The sequence below is a fragment of the Hemibagrus wyckioides genome, linkage group LG17 (genome assembly GCF_019097595.1).
Source record: "Hemibagrus wyckioides isolate EC202008001 linkage group LG17, SWU_Hwy_1.0, whole genome shotgun sequence".
NCBI lineage: Eukaryota > Metazoa > Chordata > Actinopteri > Siluriformes > Bagridae > Hemibagrus > Hemibagrus wyckioides.
Genome location: NC_080726.1, coordinates 18,081,216 through 18,098,564, shown reverse-complemented (window position 1 = coordinate 18,098,564; position 17,349 = coordinate 18,081,216). Strand labels below are relative to the sequence as shown.

At 40.0% G+C, this 17,349-nt stretch overlaps 1 protein-coding gene across 7 annotated transcripts in view; it reads right to left on the bottom strand.

Moving 5' to 3' along the window:
- The window catches only part of gria4a (glutamate receptor, ionotropic, AMPA 4a), a 58,610-nt gene extending 42,714 nt beyond the window's left edge, over positions 1-15,896 (bottom strand). For 3 of the 7 annotated variants that reach the window (XR_009207018.1, XR_009207017.1, XM_058414198.1), the window contains exons 1-2: positions 15,459-15,895; positions 14,190-14,348 (exon numbers count right to left, since the gene is read on the bottom strand). Coding sequence is in view for 5 of the 7 variants with exons in the window: in XM_058414198.1 (XP_058270181.1) it covers positions 14,190-14,348; positions 15,459-15,540 (241 nt within the window). In the remaining 2 variants the exon portion in view is untranslated. Of the gene's footprint in view, positions 1-14,189; positions 14,349-15,458 lie in introns of all 7 variants that reach the window. The other 4 variants (XM_058414199.1, XM_058414197.1, XM_058414196.1 and 1 more) reach the window with 4 other exon arrangements.
- Between the last annotated feature and the right edge of the window lie 1,453 nt (positions 15,897-17,349).

The window sequence follows — 17,349 nt, the reverse complement described above, 5'->3', positions numbered from 1 at the left end:
CTTTTGTGAGATACTGTATATTTGTACAAATAATAGAGAAATGTACTGATGCTTTATGTTTCAAAGGCAGGAAAGTCAACCAACGAAAAAGAAACTGTAAACCTCACAGAAGGAACGTGAAGGAAACTGACGATCTCTTTATCTACTCTTTCACACAACTTAATGCTTTTTGCTTAAATATCGCCACACAGGAGCGTGGAGTCTGTTTCACTTATCAGGAAGAGCTGGAGAGCAGCTTTGGTGCAGGTGCTTAAAGGTTTTAAAGGTTCATGCATCATTTCTCCACTTTGCTTATACTGCATTGCATCACACTTTTATTTTTTTGGGGAGGAGAATAAAAACTCCTACACTTTTTCCCTCTGCTTTGTCTTATTTTTTCATTTGACTGATCGTCTCTGCAATAAATGATATCCGTCTGTGATAAACATTTACATCGGGATGAAAACGAATCCCACAGGAGACATCGTGGAGGTGAGTTGGTGTGACTTTCAGGCTGGCGGTCAGAAATAAAGAAAAATAACGGAATAAAATGTAATCATGTTAATAATAATAATAATAATAATAATAATAATAATAATAAATTTGTATTTCTTTCGTTCCTGATTATTTCTCTCTCGTTCTTTCTCTGGAAGGTGGAGTCACCGAGTCCAGTGTTTTAGTACTTTGGCTTGTAATTGCTTTCCCATAATCTCTCCTAAAACTCTCTCTCTCACTTTTTATTTATTTGTGTCCCGCTGCATTTTCCCCTCTTTTTTTCCTCTAGTGCTTCTCTTCTATTATATATCAGTATATCCGTAATGTTTTTCATTACACCCACAGAGAACTTCTATCCAAATTCTATCAGTCACATTAATAAAGCCTTCTAAATAAAAAAGCCTTTTCTATTTAAAAAGCAATTTGAAAGAGAGAGAGAAGGAGAGAGAGAGAGAGAGGAGAGAGAGAGAATCCATCATTCCTAGGTGAGGTTTTTCTTCATTAGACCTTACTTTTTATTCTCATTTACTCAACCTACCTAGAGAAATCTGGTTACACACACACACACACACACATTTTGCTTCTTTCTGACTAGGAACTTCATTCTAGTAGAGGATTAATGTGATTACAGATCAACTTATGTGTGTGTGTCAACAGCAGCTACAGTAGTCACACAAACCATGGCAACCTTTCAGCGTTACCATGGCCGCATATGAGCATGCTCAGTAGCCCCGATTTGTATTAGCAGCTAACTTCAGTGAACACAGAGGTAATGCTGTACCTGAGACTGTCTAAAATTAATACTGAACCAGATACTAAACCCCAGAGCTGTGAGACACCAGGACCAGCTTCGGACCAGAGCCACTTCATTCATCCATCCATCCATCCATCTTTCCATCTATCCATCCATCCATCCATCCATCCATCTATCCATCCATTTTCAGTACACGCACACATACACACTCAACTACACACACCTACACACACACTCACTCATACACTTTTACACACATATATACACTCAATTTCACGCACAGACACACTCATACACTTTAATCCACACACTCACACACATTCACTAAGAAACACACACACATTCACACCTAGGGAATATTTAGCATCACCAACCCACTGGCATGTTTTTGGAAGGTGAGAAGAATCTGAAAACACCTGGAGGAACAGGGAACAAATCTGTGGGAACATGTGCAAATGTTCTGAAGTCTCTGATCTGGAGCCGTGAGGCAGCAATGTTACACACTGTGCCTCCATGCTGCTTCTTTTCATTCAAACACCGCCAAACTATGCTTCCTTTCATCCTGCCCAACAGGCCAGGGTAACACAGGCAGAGGTGTGTGCAGTCTGCCCTCTTCCTCATACACAAACTCACCAATACCTGTTACCTTTACACTGTATTCATTTATCCATCCATCTATTCATGCACACACACACACACACACAGAGGCAGAGGTGTGTGCAGTCTGCCCTCTTCCTCATACACAAACTCACCAATACCTGTTACCTTTACACTGTATTCATTTATCCATCCATCTATTCATGCACACACACACACACACACACAGAGGCAGAGGTGTGTGCAGTCTGCCCTCTTCTTCATACACAAACTCACCAATACCTGTTACCTTTACACTGTATTCATTTATCCATCCATCTATTCATGCACACGCGCACACACACACACACACACACACACACAGAGGCAGAGGTGTGTGCAGTCTGCCTTCTTCCTCATACACAAACTCACCAATGCCTGCAGCTGGCCAGTGTCTGTGTGAAGGACAGGGTTTAAATGCCGGAGCCTGGGTGTGGTGAGCGGTCAGTGATTCTGGGATATCTGAGTGTGTGTGGTATAGAGTCATGGGGAGCAGTGTAAAGTTCTAAAAAACATAATGAGAAAACGCAGAACCCTGCTGACGGAACATTCCAGACTCCACTGTGAGAACCGTGGCCTTAAATCCACGCTTTATAATACGCCTGTCTCGACACGGAGGAAAGACTTCATTTATTATAGCACCCTGGTGTGTAGATCTTTTCAAGATTCTTCCAAAATCAACTCAGCATCATATCTTCTAACACACACACACACACACACACACACAGGGCTGGTAAATAAATGATTATATTACAGATGACCTTACAAAACATCTTATCTTTCTCTTTCTGTGTGTGTGTGTGTGTGTGTTGTGTAGATGTGTGTGGAAGTGACACTCCTCTTCTCGGTCAGATGAATCACCCGACTATTTCTGTTCAGGCAAAGTGCTCATTTATGTGTCGCCTAGGAAACCCTGTACACACACTTGCTGACACACACACCAGTATTCATCCAGACGAGGTGCTTGGACCATCCGATAAATGTGCATCTTGAGTTTGATCAGCATAAAGTGTGTGTCTGTGTGTGTGTGTGTGTGTGTGAACAGATGTAAATGATGGGCAAAACCTGTCTCTTTCTCTCTGTCTCTCCTTTAGGCATCTGAGTCTAATTCAATTTTCATATCTGCTTTTCTTTGCCTGTGTGTGTGTGTGTGTGTGTGTTTCAAAGTCGAAAATTCTACTCCCCAGTGGTGCACCTCTTGTTGAAATTATGAAAAAAATAAAAAGATAATAAAAAATGGATGCTATCCAGAGAGGAACCCTGACATGGCTACAGTTTGACATTTTCTACTTTACTATATATTCTACTTCTTCTTCTTCTTCTTCTTCTTCTACTAAAAAAAAGAACTTTTCCCAGAACTGAGGCAGAGTTACAGTATTTTAATGACCAACAGAAACTTCTAGCATTTGATTCCTTCTAGAAAAATGGTTAAAATCCCAATTAAAGATGCCACGTCCACCTCACAACACTGAGTTTAAAGAGTTTTGATGATCAGTAACACGATTGCCTCATCACCTGAGGTAAAGATGCCTCGCTGCATCCTCGCCTCGCCTCATCACATCTCTAACATCTCTCTAATCATCGGTTCTGTTGACTCTTTACCTCGATCATTTTAAACAGTGTGAGCTGTAGGTAGTGTGTACGTGTGGTGATGGCGATGATGAGAATTTCAACAACAAACACATACAGTCTGAACTGATTAATCCAATGTACGTTTTGCTATGATGAGTAACTATACATAATTCTCAGAGAATTATTTATTCACTCTCAGCTAGCAAGATTTTTGAAGATTTTTGGCTGCATCAGTTAAAACCGATCTCTGATTTTTGCAGGCAGAAGGTTTTTTTTCCAAACATTGGAGATTTGTAAATGGCTTTTTAAATAGGAACTGAGGATGGTGAGTACCTGTGTATTGATCCATCATGTGTCTGATTTGAGACATTAGAGCGGCGCAAACAACCATTCACTAGCCTCTACAATATGAAACGCAAGATGCAGTCGAATGTCTCTGTAGATCTTACCACCCAGTGCTGTATTTATATCCCAATGATTGAAGTGTTGATGTTACGTTCGTATCTCCTCTGTATTTTGTGTCTACCTGAAGTTCACTTAAACTCAGCTGCTGGGGCACTGTTACAGCCTAAGCCTTGTGTGATCAGGTGTGACGAGGTTAAGCCCCGCCCCTGTGCACCTCAAACCTGTTCAGTGTTGGCGTTCGGTGCTCAAAAGGAGACGGGGAGCATAGACACGAGGCTGTGCTTCTGCTCACTTTTTAAGCTCTGTTATGAGTCTGGATGCTGTCCATCCGACTGATTACAAACGGTGTGAAATTGACCTTCGTGTACGTCCTGATATCCAGCCAGACACTGATGATAGGCTGTGTCCTGTATTGTGTTTTAGTTGATGTTTTGTTGATATGTTTTTATTTATTTTGATTAACCTTATTATCTTCAGGTCTGGTTTAGTTTACTTGTCTCTTTTTGTAGCCGTTGTCTGTTGTGATACGTGTGCCGTGCAGTGAAGGTTGTTGTTGTTGATCTTTCGGCTGCTCCCTATGTGTGTGAGGGGTCACCACAGCGGACTGGTCTGCACAACAACTTGGCACAGGTTTTACACCGGGTGCCCTTCCTGATGCAACCCTCCTTGGGACTGGCACTGCAGTGGCTGGGGTTTGGACACTGGCTGGGATTCGAGCCCGGGCCTTCCGCATGGTAGGTGAGAAACCTACCACTGAGCCACCAGCGCCTTAAGGTCTCTTTCTGCTAAAGTGATTAATCTGCCTTTTTGGCTCGTGCGTCTAATTATCTTACCTGACCCCTTCTTGAATGAGCATTTTGAAGATGGGGTTCAAAACATAAATGGGGGCTCATCCGGGATAAATAATGTAAAAATATTGCATAAGCAATATTTGGCATACACATTATCCAGAGTGACTTACATCTCATTATTTTTTAACACAATTGAGATTTAAGGGCCAGCTTTGGTGGTCACGGGATTCAAACTCACACCCTTCTGACCACTGAGCTACCACATCCCTTTATGTGCTGCATCAAGTGCTGTTTTATAGCCGGCTGAATAACGAGGCCAGAAGTAAACCATCCATTCATCCATTTTCTATACCCACTTTATTCCTAATTAGGGTCACGGGGGTCTGCTGGAGTCTGTCCCAGAAGTAAAGCATATCGTTCAATTCAACCTCATCTGCAGTAACGTGTTAGAGAAGGGCCGGACTCGTAATCTGAGATTATTTCAATGTTTCTCATCTTCTTCTTCTTCATCTGTCAGTTTTTTTTATAGTTTGACACCAATGCAAAGAATGAGGTATTCTCTTAGTATGTACGCTACAAAGAGGAAAAGACGCTAGCTCCTACTTCCTGTGTAGTGCACTACTCATTCAACAGGCCGTCATTTGGGATTAAACTCCCTGCTGCCTATAATCCACTGTATGAGTGCATTACACTACATAGGGTATGAAATATTATATATATATTAAACTCATAAATTGAAAAAGGCACTGAAGTGGAATGCTGATTTAAGACATTATAGTGACACACACACACACACACAAGCAGTGGTGACAGGGTTCGCACGTGGTAGTGTAGTCAGACACCTCACAGTGTGAACTGATTAATCACCTGCCAAAACGCTAGAGCTTTATTTAAAACCAGAGCACTAACACAAGACGAACACATCCCTCTGTGTGTGTGTGTGTGTGTGTGTGTGGTAAATTAATACAGATTAGACATATCGACATAAGATTTTCCTTATCTGCTTTTCTAAGCTATTGGCTCATCGGTCTGTCTTTCCTCTCCACCTCTGTCAGTCTGTCAGGAAAAGGTAGGTATAGTTTGCGAAAGGAATTCTTACCGCTGATTGGACGAGACATTGGTCACTCAGGATATACAGGAAGTCCAGCAGGCTGCACCAGTAGAAAGTGGATTGGTGTGTATATGAACATAGCTCTGCTCTTATAATGCTCCTTACATCGTTTAATCTGGAATAGTTTGGTCTTCAAAACATTCCTGGGTTATTTAGGTGTTTTTAGAGATCGCACACTCATCTTTACACCGTGACACACTACCAGTATATCCAAAATCAGGCCATATGAACGTCCTTCCTCAAAGTAGCACTGAATGAAGTTCATTTTCTTATGAATATAAATATAAATGTTCGTTATTTTCTTTAAAATATTTAAAGCTGCAATATCGAAGAAAAAATAATTTTAAAGTGAACGCAGAACTCCACACGTGTACAAGAAATAAAGTTAGATACACAATTTCCTACTGCTTGTATATCTTGAGTGACAGGTGTCTCGCCCAATCAGCGAATTCGAAACAGAAACAGCCTTTATTTGTCACATATACATTACAGCACAGTGAAATTCTTTCTTCACATATCCCATCCTTGGAGGTTGGGGTCAGAGCGCAGGGTCAGCCATGATACGGCGCCCCTGGAGCAGAGAGGGTTAAGGGCCTTGCTCAAGGGCCCAACAGTGGCAACTTGGCGGTGCTGGGGCTTGAACCCCTGATCTTCTGGTCAACGACCCAGAGCCTTAACCACCTGAGCCACCACTGCCCCATGAAAATGCTGAATTCCATTCACAAACTATACCTACCTTTTCCAGATAGTCTGAATTTATGTTGTGTTTTCAGATTTGTTATTGTGTTTATATTTGTTATTGTGTTTTTTATTTGTTATTGTGTTTTTTTATTTATTGTGTTTTTTTGTTATTATGTTTTTTTATTTGTTATTGTGTTTTTTGTTGTTATTATGTTTTTTTATTTGTTATTGTGTTTTTTGTTATTATTGTGTTTTTTTATTTGTTATTGTGTTTTTTGATATTATTGTGTTTTTTTATTTGTTATTGTGTTTTTTTATTTATTGTGTTTTTTATTTGTTATTGTTTTTATAAATTTGTTATTGTTTTTTATTTGTTATTGTGTTTTTTTGTTAATGTGTTTTTTTTATTTGTTATTGTGTTTTTTATTTATTGTGTTTTTTATTTGTTATTGTTTTTTTATTTGTTATTGTGTTTTTTTTGTTATTGTGCTTTTTAAAATTTGTTATTGTGTTTTTTATTTGTTATTGTGTTTTTGTTTTTTATTTGTTATTGTGTTTTTTGATATTATTGTGTTTTTTTATTTATTGTGTTTTTTATTTGTTATTGTGTTTTTATAAATTTGTTATTGTTTTTTTATTTGTTATTGTGTTTTTTTTGTTATCATGCTTTTTAAAATTTGATATTGTGTTTTTTTATTTGTTATTGTGTTTTTTGTTTGTTATTGTGTTTTTTGTTTTTTATTTGTTATTGTGTTTTTTATGTTTTTTATTTGTCATTGTGTTTTTTTATTTGTTATTGTGTTTTTATTTATTGTGTTTATGTTATTGTGTTTTTTTAATTATCATTGTGTTTTTTTATTTGTTATTGTGTTTTCTTATGTGTTTTTTTGATTTGTTATTGTTTTTTTTTTATTTGTTATTGTGTTTTTTTTTAATTTGTTATTGTGTTTTTCACTTCTCGGCCACCATAGTTTCCCTTCCTCACTGCTTCCCAAGTTCCCGGTTTCCACGACCTACAGAGTCTCTGTCTCTATCTACCAAGATAGTAAAAAAAAAGTGTGTGTGTGTGTGTGTTTGTGTGTGTGTGTGTGTGTGTGTGTTTAGCATCTCCTACATAAAGAGTGTCATTACATCTGATACCAAAGAAATCCTTAAAGGCCATGTTGCTGTGTGGAATCCCAGAATATATTACCTACTAAGTAATTAGTAACTAGTTCTTTACTACTAACTCTACTAACAGGAGAAACTGGCTCATTATTACAATGTTGAATCTTTCACCTGGAAATGAAGATATAATATTCTTTGCAAAAATAAATGTTTAGAGATTTTAAGATTTAGTGAATAAACACACAATGCTGCGCTGCAGGACAAATAAAAGAAAAACAGCTTCCTGCTGAGAATCATGGGAAAATGTAGATGGAAGGTAGAAGGTGGATCTGTTCATCAGTCTGTTTTACCGTCTGTCTCCTTATCCGTCTGTCCTTATTGTTTCTGTCGTTTCTTTTCTCGAGCCTGTCTCTCTGTCTGTCCTCTATCTCTATCCAATAGTGTCAACTCGAGGATAGAAGAGGACAAACAACAGATTTCCAGTGTGTGTGTGTGTGTGTGTGTGTGTGTGTGTGTGTGTGTGTGTGTGTGTGTGTATGTGTAAAAGAGGCAGGAGCTTGCCATCTTTTAAGCAGACTGAAGGTCATTCTGGGCCAATTCAATCTCTCTCTCTCTCTCTCTCTCTCTCTCTCTCTCTCACACACACACACACGCTATATCTTTCTGTCGCTCTCCTTTATCTGTCTCACTCTCAACATTCTTCTGTCCCTCAATTTTTCTCTTCTCTGTGGCAAAGATACAGATAAAATGTCCCTTTCTGTCTGTCTCTCTGTCCACCTGTCTTTCTCTCTTTTGTCCTTTCTTTCCATTTGTCTCTATCTGTCTCTCTCAACATGTCTCTCTCTTTCTATTGCTCTCTGATTATCTTTTTTATCTGTCATCCTCTCTCTCTCTCTCTCTCTCTCTCTCTCTCTCTCTCTCATTTTCAGATCGATTCTGTTCGCACAGATTAAAAGCGCAAATGGAGGGAAAAATATCTTCACCTTCTCCTCCTCATCTGCAGCCTGAGGAAACACGAAGAAACGATTAACACACACACACGCACACACACACACACACATGCACACACACACGCACACACACACGCACACACACGCACACACACACGCTGAGAGGGTAATGTGAGCTTGACTCTTGCTTCCTCGTCCTCTCTACAGTCCAGCATTAAAGCTTTCTATCTCTCTCTCTCTCTCTCTCTCTCTCTCTGTCACACACACACACACACACACATTACTGTTTTGTGTGGCTTTTAGACCCTGATTCTACTTTATGACTCTTTTAGAATTTAATAAATGCTGAACTATTTATTATTAAAAATACGCTAATATCTTTGCTACCATCATTTTAACAAACACACAAACACACACACACACACACACGAACCAGCACCCACTAAATCAGTGTAGTTGGTTACAGCGAATGTTACACCACTGCATCAGACTGCAGCTGAAGTAAATTCACATCATCGTGCGTCATCATGAGACGAACGTTGCACACCAGAGCCTCGTCGCCATGGCAACACAATACTATATTTCACATCTTTATGTTTCCAGAGTCGATTCTATGGGTCTGTAAATTGGCCACGCCTACCTGGCCACACCTAGCCAGTACAGTAAAGAATAAAGTGCTGTAACAACACGTCCCGGACTCTTTTATTCCTCTCATTTCATTCTGCAGCAGATATTTATTAAAGAGCTGCATGTTATTCCTGTATACCTCCACACCGCTTCATATCCTTAATCACAACATCCATAAACGTTCCTTCTTGTTCTCACTCGCGTTATAGCAGCTATAAAGGCTCCTTCCTTCACCAGCTCCTTTGTTTTCTCCTTCTCTTGGACTTACGCAGATTCTCACAGTACTGAGAAATCGCAAACTCTTCCATCCTCAAAAACCTTTAAAGCCTCTGACTGTTACAAAGCTCTAACACTGGAGACTTCCAAAAAATGCTAAATACGCAGAAAACTTCAGCACATCAGCATATGTTACTCAAATCTAACAGATTTCATTTAATTTGTTTCAAAACTTTAAGCTTGCTCAGCATTCTCTTCTGTTTGATTCTCTGCTCTGAATCTAAGTCTAAAATTGAATCTAAATCTGAATCTAAATCTAAATCTAAATCTAAATCTAAATCTGAATCTAAATCTAAATCTAAATCTAAATCTAAATCTAAATCTAAATCTGAATCTGAATCTAAATCTGAATCTGAATCTGAATCTGAGTCTAAATCTAAATCTGAATCTAAATCTGAATCTGAATCTAAATCTGAGTCTAAATCTGAATCTAAATCTGAATTTGAGTCTAAATCTAAATCTAAATCTGAATCTGAATCTGAATCTGAATCTGAATCTGAATCTAAATCTGAATCTGAATCTGAATCACCTCTTATACTAATCCCAGATGAACCGTTCTGTCATCAATCAAAATTTCCAGACAATCCAAACAACATGGTAATGAACCATAAAGATAAGAGTCAAACAATGAATGACCTGAAACATGATGATGAGGCTTCATGACATCACATGGAGCGAGTTTTCTTTTGTGTTGTTGTCCTGATATAACTGTGGGTTAAGTGGGGTCATGTGACCAGGTTGTAGTTTGTGAAGATGATGGTAAATGATGTACAGACATGACAGTATCATCTCCAAGATGGGATTAACATGTGTGTGTAATATACACCTGCATTCTGACCAATAAAATTCACTATATATAATAATCTTGAGAATGGGGGGATTGGTGAGGATGGAGGGATTTGTGAGAATAGAGGGATTTGTGAAGATAGAGGGATTGGTGAGGATGGAGGGATGGAGGAATTGGTGAGAATGGAGGGACTGGTGAGGATGGAGGGATTAGTGAGAATGAAGGGATTGTTTGAGAATGGAGGGATTGGTGAGGATGGAGGGATTGGTGAGGATGGAGAGATTGGTAAGGATGGAAGGACTGGTGAGGATGGAGGTATTGGTGAGAATGGAGGGATTGGTGAGTGTGAAGGTATTGGTGAGGATGGAGGAATTGGTGAGAATGGACGGATTGTTTGACAATGGAGGGACTGGTGAGAATGAAGGGATTGGTGAGGATGGAGGGATTGGTGAGGATGGAAGGATTGGTGAGGATGGAGGGATTGGTGAGGATGGAGGGATTGGTGAGGATGGAGGTATTGGTGAAAATGGAGGGATTGGTGAGTGTGGAAGTATTGGTGAGGATGGAGGAATTGGTGAGAATGGCGGGATTGGTGAGGATGGAGGGATTGGTGAGAATGGCGGGATTGGTGAGGATGGAGGGATTGGTGAGAATGAAGGGATTGGTGAGGATGGAGGGATTGGTGAGAATGGAGGGATTGGTGAGTGTGGAAGTATTGGTGAGGATGGAGGAATTGGTGAGAATGGGGGGATTGGTGAGGATGGAGGGATTGGTGAGGATGGAGACTGGTACGAATGGAGGGATTGGTGAGGATGGAGGGATTGGTGAGGATGGAAGGATTGGTGAGGATGGAGGGATTGGTGAGGATGGAGACTAGTACGAATGGAGGGATTGATGAGGATGGAGACTAGTACGAATGGAGGGATTGGTGAGGATGGAGACTAGTACGAATGGAGGGATTGGTGAGGATGGAGGGATTTCTGTAAACAAATAAACAACAAAATCAAACAAACATTTTTAACAGATTAACTGACGGGAGAAGAAGAAATGACTAGTTCAGTGCATGTAAGCAGTGAGGAGTTACAGATTATCCCCACAATACTCTAATTAACCTATTTAGAAAGCAATCACAGATTTCCGTCCTCTGTGGCATTAAGCCCTATTTGAGCCGGATTAGTTTCCTGCTGTGGACGTAATATAATATAAACGATTTTAGATATCATTTATTTATTCCTATTATTTTAGATAGACGAGGTCCTGTATTTGGCAAAGGTGGAGCTCCGTCAGCAGCAGCAGCAGCAGCAGCAGTATCAGTCCTGCTCATATCGACCTCATGGTAATGTAATAACTAAACCTGCACTGAGGTCTGATCTAAAGCCAGCTCCAGAGTTTTTGCGCTATTTTGGTCACGATTTAAACCCGCTCTCATTCTCATTCTGCGCTCGGAGCCACGTTTGATCCCGGAGCTGCATGTGTCCTTCTCAGCACCGGAAATCCCACAATCCTTCACACAGCCACATGAAAGTTTGACAAAAACCGGCGACCGAGTGAACCGTCACTCCAGCAGAGGAGCTGAGTTACACAACCCACAGTGAGGATTTCGTACGGAAATCACTATTCAGACTATTCAGAAAAAAAGAAATGGAACGTCATTTGAAACCAATAACAACATCTGAAGTGTGTCGTTAATTAATAACCCACTAAAAATGCACCAGAAGATTTTTTTTCTGCATAGACGAAAAGCAAAAAAAGAATATGATGCTGATTTTTTTTTAATGGATAAAATGATTTTTATTAACAACACTCTGAGTGAGCTGTAAGCGTCGCAGATGAGTCAGCGTATCCTTCACACCACGAGAGGAGCTTGTCAAAGTCGGACATTATTTTCCACATAATTCCATGAAAGAAATTAGCAAATTAACACACACACACACACACAGTTTCAAGGTTTAAAGACTGTATTGTGGTGGTCTAGATCACATTTGTGTGTTTCTGAGTAGCTTCTTTTCATCACACAACTACTATTTGGTTTTCTTTGTTGTTCTTTCAGTGATAAGTGACATAAAATCAACCCAAATCAAATAGCAAACAAATGACAAATATCAATATCACTCTGGTTCAGACTCAGTGTTCAGACTAATAAGTGAAAATGCCGTTAGTGGTTGTGTGTGGTCCTTAAAGGCAGTTAAGTCTAGAATGGAACAGATGTGGTAAAAAAACAAAACAACAACAAATGAAGTTCCTGAAGTGATCTGTAGTAATAATACATTACGAATGCTCCAGCGTTAAATGCTGCTTTCTTGCTTAATATGGCTCATGAAATGGTCTCTGTATATTTCTTGCTTAATATGGCTCATGAAATGGTCTCTGTATATTTATGCATGAATGACTGATTTCATTACACACACTGAGCTCATGCAGACTTTACTGATGCACTTTACTGTACATCATTAGGGATAAAATAGTTGAATCATTTCATTTAATAATTTTTGTTTTCTCCTTTCTCTGTTTCTCTACTTTTGAAAAGCTGCTTTGAGACAATGTCCATTGTCAAAGGCACTATACAAATAAATTGAATTGAATTGAATTGAATACATTTCATCTTTAACCTCAATTAACATCACAGAGCAACTTTCCTCAGCATGGCTTAGCTGTTTTCAGCACAAACCCAGTTAAAAATCTGACCTTTTTATCCGTTCAAAGATTATAACGTGGATTAAATTATGTTTAGAAAAATACAGTGTGTGTGTGTGTGTGTGTCAGAGCCATCATTCCTGAAACACTTCCAAATAAACAGACCAACTATAAGACCCTTGTAGTAAAATAAATATTCAAAAAATAAATAAGTGAATAATTGAAATCGATTTAAAATGCACCTTCATATTCATCATATAAGCCACATTACATCTTCAGAAGCCACGCCCCTCCTCCAGCCTTTTAATTTACTCATCACCTTTGCAAACCGGGCTTAGTAAGTTTATAAGCCACGCCCCCTAGCAACTATACATCTTCAAAATATACCACTCCCCTCTCCAGCTTGTCTTTGGTACCAACAACTATCATCTTTACAAGCCACGCCCCCTTACCTTATACAGCTTTTGAAAACAGTTAGCAGTGCTATAAGCCATGCCCTCTTACCTTCTACAACTTTTAGAAACACTTACCAATGCCATAAGCCACACCCCTTACTTTCTATATCTGTTAAAAACGCTTATTATTGCCATAAGCCGCACCCATTTCAACAGCTTTTAAAACACTTATCACTGCCATAAGCCACACCCCCTTAGCTTTTAATAACACTTATCATTTATAAGCCACACCCCTTACCTTCTACAGCTTTTAATAACACTTATTATGTTATAAGCCACACCTCTTACCTTCTACAGCCTTTAATAACACTTATCATGTTATAAGCCACACCCCTTACCTTCTACAGCTTTTAATAACACTTATCATGTTATAAGCCACACCCCCTTACCTTCTACAGCTTTTAATAACACTTATCATGTTATAAGCCACACCCCTTACCTTCTACATCTTTTAATAACACTTAATATGTTATAAGCCACACCCCTTACCTTCTACAGCCTTTAATAACACTTATCATGTTATAAGCCACACCCCTTCTACAGCTTTAAATAACACTTAGCATGCTATAAGCCACATCCCCTTACTTTCTACAGCTCTTGAAAAGCACTTATCATGCTATAAGACACACCCCTTCTCCTTTTCATATTACGCTTTCAATGACCTTATTAAATGCCACCCATCATTATAAAGCGCTTTTGCCATTTGATAAATCTCCACCTTTTACAAACCACACCTTTGATATTGCATTTTCTTTACAAACCAGACCTGTGATTTTTATAAACCACACCCATGACATTATAAACCACAGCCATGATTGTAAAAGCCACGCCCACATAATCAAGCTCAGCTGCCAATTTCCGTGTTTTTGCCCCCGCCCCCACCTTGCCTCTAGCTAAGAGGTCATGGAGATGATTGACAGGTCACTCACAAGCGTTGGTGACAGCGAAGCTGTTTGCGCTCTCGATGTTGTCCACATGTGGGACGAGGTTAAATGGAGCCTCAGTGGCATTAGGGCTCGTGTTGTGGAGGAACACAGCCAGTCTGAATGCAGTGTACTCCTGATCCGTGTTCCTGATGAACAGTCCTCCTACACACACACACACACAACATCAGTGTAATATAATCACTGTACACACTCCACTCTGATCTCTATATCTGCTACATGTATTTTAGTATGGTGTGTGTGTGTGTGTGTGCTGTTCTCTACTTAGCTTGTTAATTTTTATCACTCTTGCTCTCTCACTCCATCTCAATGAGTCGGCTGAACAGAGAGAGCCGTGTGTGTGTGTGTGTGTGTGTGCTAAAATCAATGGAATGTAAAGCTGCAGATCTTGCGAGATGCCAAACTTTGATCAGAATCCAGCAGCGGCATGATGGAGAGAAAGAGAGAAATCAGGATAAAGAAAAAGAGAAAAAGACAGATGAGTGAAAGAAAGAGAGAGAGGCAAAATTGGAGAGGATGAGATGAAGGAGAGGGGGAGAAAGAGACCAAAGAGGAGAGAAAGAGGAAGAAGAGGCAGAAGAGGCAGAGGGACAGATGAGAGGATCAAAAGAAGGAAGAGAGGCAGGAGGACAGAAGAAATGAAAAGAAAAAAAGGACAGAGATAGAGGGACAGAGTGAAGGAGAGAAAGTAGGAAAGAGACAGAGGAAGGATGAAACAAAGGTCTGAGAAAAAGAGGGACAGATAGAGGGAGGTATAGGGATAGATAAAACAAAAAAAGTAAACATATAGAGGTCACATAAGAGACAAATAAGAGAGAGAGAGAGAAATAAATAAAGGGACATAGAAGTGGAGAAAGAGATAGGGGTAAAGATGAGAGGAAAGAAAGAGTGTGAGAGAAAAATAGACAGATAAATAAGAGAAGAAGAGAGAGAGAGACAGAGGGACATGAGAAAAGGGGGAAAAGACCTAAAGAGATACAGGGACAGATGAGAGGAAAGAAAGACTAGGTAACAGAGGATGAAATGAGACAGATAAGAGAAATGGAGAGAGAGAGAGAGAGAGAGAGAGAGAGAGAAACACTGCAGTGAAACTGAATGAATGAAGAAAAGCAGAGTTTCTGTGCGCGCGTGAGTACAAATTATCCCTTAGCGCTCATATGCGGAATAAAATTAAAACCCGCGCGCCTGTGTGTGTGTGCGTGTGTGTGTGTGTGTGCGTGTGTGTGTGTGTGTGTGCGTGTGTGTTTGACTCACCGATTTGCACGCTGCTGGGAAAAGCCCCGTGCGCGAGCGCCCACAGCCCGAAGAGCAGCGCCGGTTCGACCATCCGCATCATGCAGAGATTCACATAGAAAATGTATCAAATAAAACCGTCACATGGAGAAACGGAGAGAGAGAGAGAGAGAGAGAGAGAGTACAATGATATAATAAAAGAAAAGAAAAAACAACAATAGATAGATTGACTGTAATTAAGTGTAATAATGTAACGCAAGAGAAACAAAGAAAACGAAGAAAGAGTTTTAACGAAGCATGGCTGGGGAAACGCGCGCGCCCGCACTGTCCACATCCGCGGAGACACGAGCACTGAAGAGAGAGAGAGAGAGAGAGAGAGAGACGGTTAAGGAGTGTGTACTCTCGAGGTTGCACTGGAGGATTAGACATGCGCTCTCTTGCGCGCGCTCTTGCTCACGCATCTTCCTCTTTAAGCTCTCCATCATTTCTCTCTCTCTCTCTCTCTCTCTCTCTCTCTCTCTGTTTTCTAGCTCTTTGTTTTGATTTGCGAATAGCTGTTCCTCCTTTCATGGAGTAGAATTAGCCTCACTCTAATTGACTTCAGCTGTGCTTCGAGTCATTTGGAAGTCGGTCTTCATGCTTTGTTAGCACTTTTATCAACTCTAATAATGCTCCTCTGAGCTCTTATAATGTCCTCCAACGGACAATAATTTATAATCATGTTGTAACAGAAGTGTTACTATTAATGATCATGCTTTGTGGTGTACTGAAAACTATAGTTCATCACCCACTAACAAAGCAACTATCATTCATTAACAATGACAGTAATAAAAAATTGTGAATGGTTTCTTATAATTCTTTAAGAATATAAGCTGTACTGGTTTTACTAAGCCATGCCCTTTATCCACCTTTAAAGCTTCTGATCATTATGAACCATATCCTTTATTTCAAGAACCCATGCCCATATCTCTAAAAACGCTGTTATTTGACAGATATAAACTGATGGTCCACTGACTTGGTTGTCTTTCTCACAACTCTCATTCAACCTAGTGGTCAAATTTTGGAAATGCCTAAAGACTAAAAGAGGGACAGGAGTCACACTGCCCCATTGCATACTCACTTACTCCCTCCAACTTTCTTGTGGTTTTTGAGATGTAACTGGGATGAATTGTTTTCCTGAAACCTGGCAACCCTGTTTAAATACATTAGCCCTACATTGTTTGCCCCACAGACAAGAAACACACCTGCTATATCATATATGTACAACTGAACAAATGTCATAGAGCTAAAGTACATGGCATACCGAACATTCTACAGGACAACTACACATCACACACACTACAGTTTCTAGAACTACAAAACTACAATTCACACTACACATCTACACACTGCAGCATCTAGAGCAACCCTACACATCACACTGCAGCTTCTAGAGCAACCTTACACATCACACTGCAGCTTCTAGAGCAACCCTACACATCACACTGCAGCTTCTAGAGCAACCCTACACATCACACTGCAGCTTCTAGAGCAACCTTACACATCACACTGCAGCTTCTAGAGCAACCTTATACATCACACTGCAGCTTCTAGAGCAACCCTACACATCACACTGCAGCTTCTAGAGCAACCTTACACATCACACTGCAGCTTCTAGAGCAACCCTACACATCACACTGCAGCTTCTAGAGCAACCTTACACATCACACTGCAGCTTCTAGAGCAACCCTACACATCACACTGCAGCTTCTAGAGCAACCTTATACATCACACTGCAGCTTCTAGAGCAACCCTACACATCACACTGCAGCTTCTAGAGCAACCCTACACATCACACTGCAATTCTAGAGCAACACTACACATCACACTGCAGCTTCTAGAGCAACCTTACACATCACACTGCAGCTTCTAG